At 43.7% G+C, this 2,152-nt stretch overlaps 2 protein-coding genes across 3 annotated transcripts in view; both read left to right on the top strand.

Moving 5' to 3' along the window:
- The window catches only part of LOC109956450 (troponin T, fast skeletal muscle isoforms-like), a 209,479-nt gene that overhangs the window by 73,362 nt on the left and 133,965 nt on the right, over positions 1-2,152 (top strand). The window lies entirely within an intron of this gene.
- dld (deltaD) overlaps positions 1-2,152 on the top strand; it is a 14,136-nt gene that overhangs the window by 8,866 nt on the left and 3,118 nt on the right. Inside the window, exon 10 of the mRNA XM_020593568.1 lies at positions 1,110-1,280. Coding sequence (XP_020449224.1) covers positions 1,110-1,280 — 171 coding nt within the window. The remainder of the gene's footprint in view (positions 1-1,109; positions 1,281-2,152) is intronic.

Here is a 2,152-nt window from a genome sequence, read left to right on the forward strand (position 1 = left end):
CGATCCTTGACATGGATATGAGCGGGATTACACCAACGATCATTCACAAATAGTACAATCCCTCCTCCCTTCTTCTTACCACTGTCAATCACGTTCCTGTCCGCCCGCACTGTCACAAAACCAGGAACCGAAATGTTATCCTCTGGAATATCCGAATGCAGCCATGTCTCCTTAAAACTCAATAAGCTACACTTGCGAAACACCCTCTGAGTCTTGACCAGCACGGCTAACTCATCCATCTTATTAGCCAGAGATCGAACATTCCCCATTATAATCCCAGGAACAGCGGGCTTGTGTCTCCTTCTCTTAGTCTTCACTTTAACTCCAGCTCTGCATCCCCGACGTCTTCTCAACAACTCCTTCGGAATTACGTACCCATCTCCCGGCGGCAGTACAAGCCTACTCAGCGCCAATAACTGATCATGCGAGTAAGCAAGAGGCCTGCCTCGACGACCGTCGCCCTCCATTGCAGAGGAGGAAAAGAAAAGAAGAAGCAAAGAAAACGAATAAACAAAAAACAAAAAAAAGAAATAGGCGAGACCGAGGTCATAACTTACCAAGAATCATGCTTGCAAAATGCATTACTAAAAAAAAAGAAACGCCAAAAAAACAACACACAAACACCGAAAACAACAAACACACGGGAGCTACTGAAACAGGCGTCCTCACAACGGTGCCATCAGACACAGACTTGAGTCAAGTCAAGACTTGATCAGAGTCTGGATAAAATCTTGACCTGTGAAAGGTAAACTCTATGAGGTGGTGAGTAATGACTACTCTGAGGAAGCAAGAATTGTGTGTTTTCCAGCTCTGTTTGGCTCTTCTCACGGTTTCTGGTATCGCAAAGCTGGCTCACGTTTATCCAGATAGATTCGCTCAGGGTTCTGTCATTCCTGAACAACTTCACCTCTTTTACATGAACACACTGGCAGCTAGAGAGGGAATCCCAATGTTCACAGAGCCAGCTGTCTGAGACACAGGTTACCCAGTGTGCTGATGTTGGGCTCAGTGAAGTCAGAAAACCCCACATGAGCCAGACTAAACAACCTGCTTCATCACACAGGCCCAAGAGTGTGTGACACTGCCTGTTGATGTGTGTTCTGTTTCAGAGTGGAGGCGGCGACCGGAGGGAAAAACGAGACCCTGACATGTGACGTCCTGCTGGTCTGTATTGGCAGACGACCTTTCACCACAAACCTGGGTCTGGATTCTGCGGGCATTGAGCTGGACAACAGGGGGCGCATCCCCATCAACAACCGCTTCCAGACTAAAGTGCCCAGGTACCACCAAGCGCAGGCTGACAAATGTAAACCGACAGTCTGACGTGGGAGATGGCGTGGCCTGGTAGTAAAACCCTGATACAGCTCAGTGCTCATTTAAAGTGGTGCTTCCTGCTCCCTTTAGACTGCTTTCACACAGAGGGAGGAGCTCCTGACTACAGCCCCAGCGCTTGATAGATTAAATAATATATTGGCTTTTTTTTTTTGTTGTTGTTGGTAAAGATCCTTTAAATGTGATTCTAAAAGAGCTGTTTAAAATATGTGCAGCTGAAAAGTAGAGTAAATGTCACATTAATGCTTCTGATAACTGGTAGGATGAAGAGTTGCATCATCAGTTATTAATGATCATTAATGTGTCTCCTTTGGTTCAGTTTCTCTCAAAACTTTTCTGGAACTGAACTGAAAAAAGGAGAAGAGTTGATAGAGAAAGGAGTCGAAGCTGAATTAATGGATAACGTAAGGAAACAGAGACTGTTTGGATGCCGCTCACATTGACATCTTCTGGATAAATAGATACGAATGATGAAATCAGGTAGAAAAAGAAAACTCACTTTCTAATGGACAGACCAACTAACAGGCCATCAAATGAAGCGAATGTCTGATAACCACCGATCAAGAAGGCGCTCTTGTTTTTGGTTTGGCCTTTCAAAGACAACTGTGGGTCAGCTGTCCTTGTGTAGTTATGGAAAGTTCTGATATTTTAGATCAAGCAGGTTTGAAACACTAAACAGTTTATAATGACGTCGATCACATACTTGGATTAAAAATCAGTTCTTCCACCACTGATGTAAAATTAGGATTTGTTTTTAAAATATAAAACTTAATTTCTCACTTCTTAATTAATAGCTTAAATAAAGAATTTGCTGCTGAAG

The sequence above is a fragment of the Monopterus albus genome, unplaced genomic scaffold, assembly GCF_001952655.1.
Source record: "Monopterus albus unplaced genomic scaffold, M_albus_1.0 scaffold19.1, whole genome shotgun sequence".
In the NCBI taxonomy this organism is placed as follows: domain Eukaryota; kingdom Metazoa; phylum Chordata; class Actinopteri; order Synbranchiformes; family Synbranchidae; genus Monopterus; species Monopterus albus.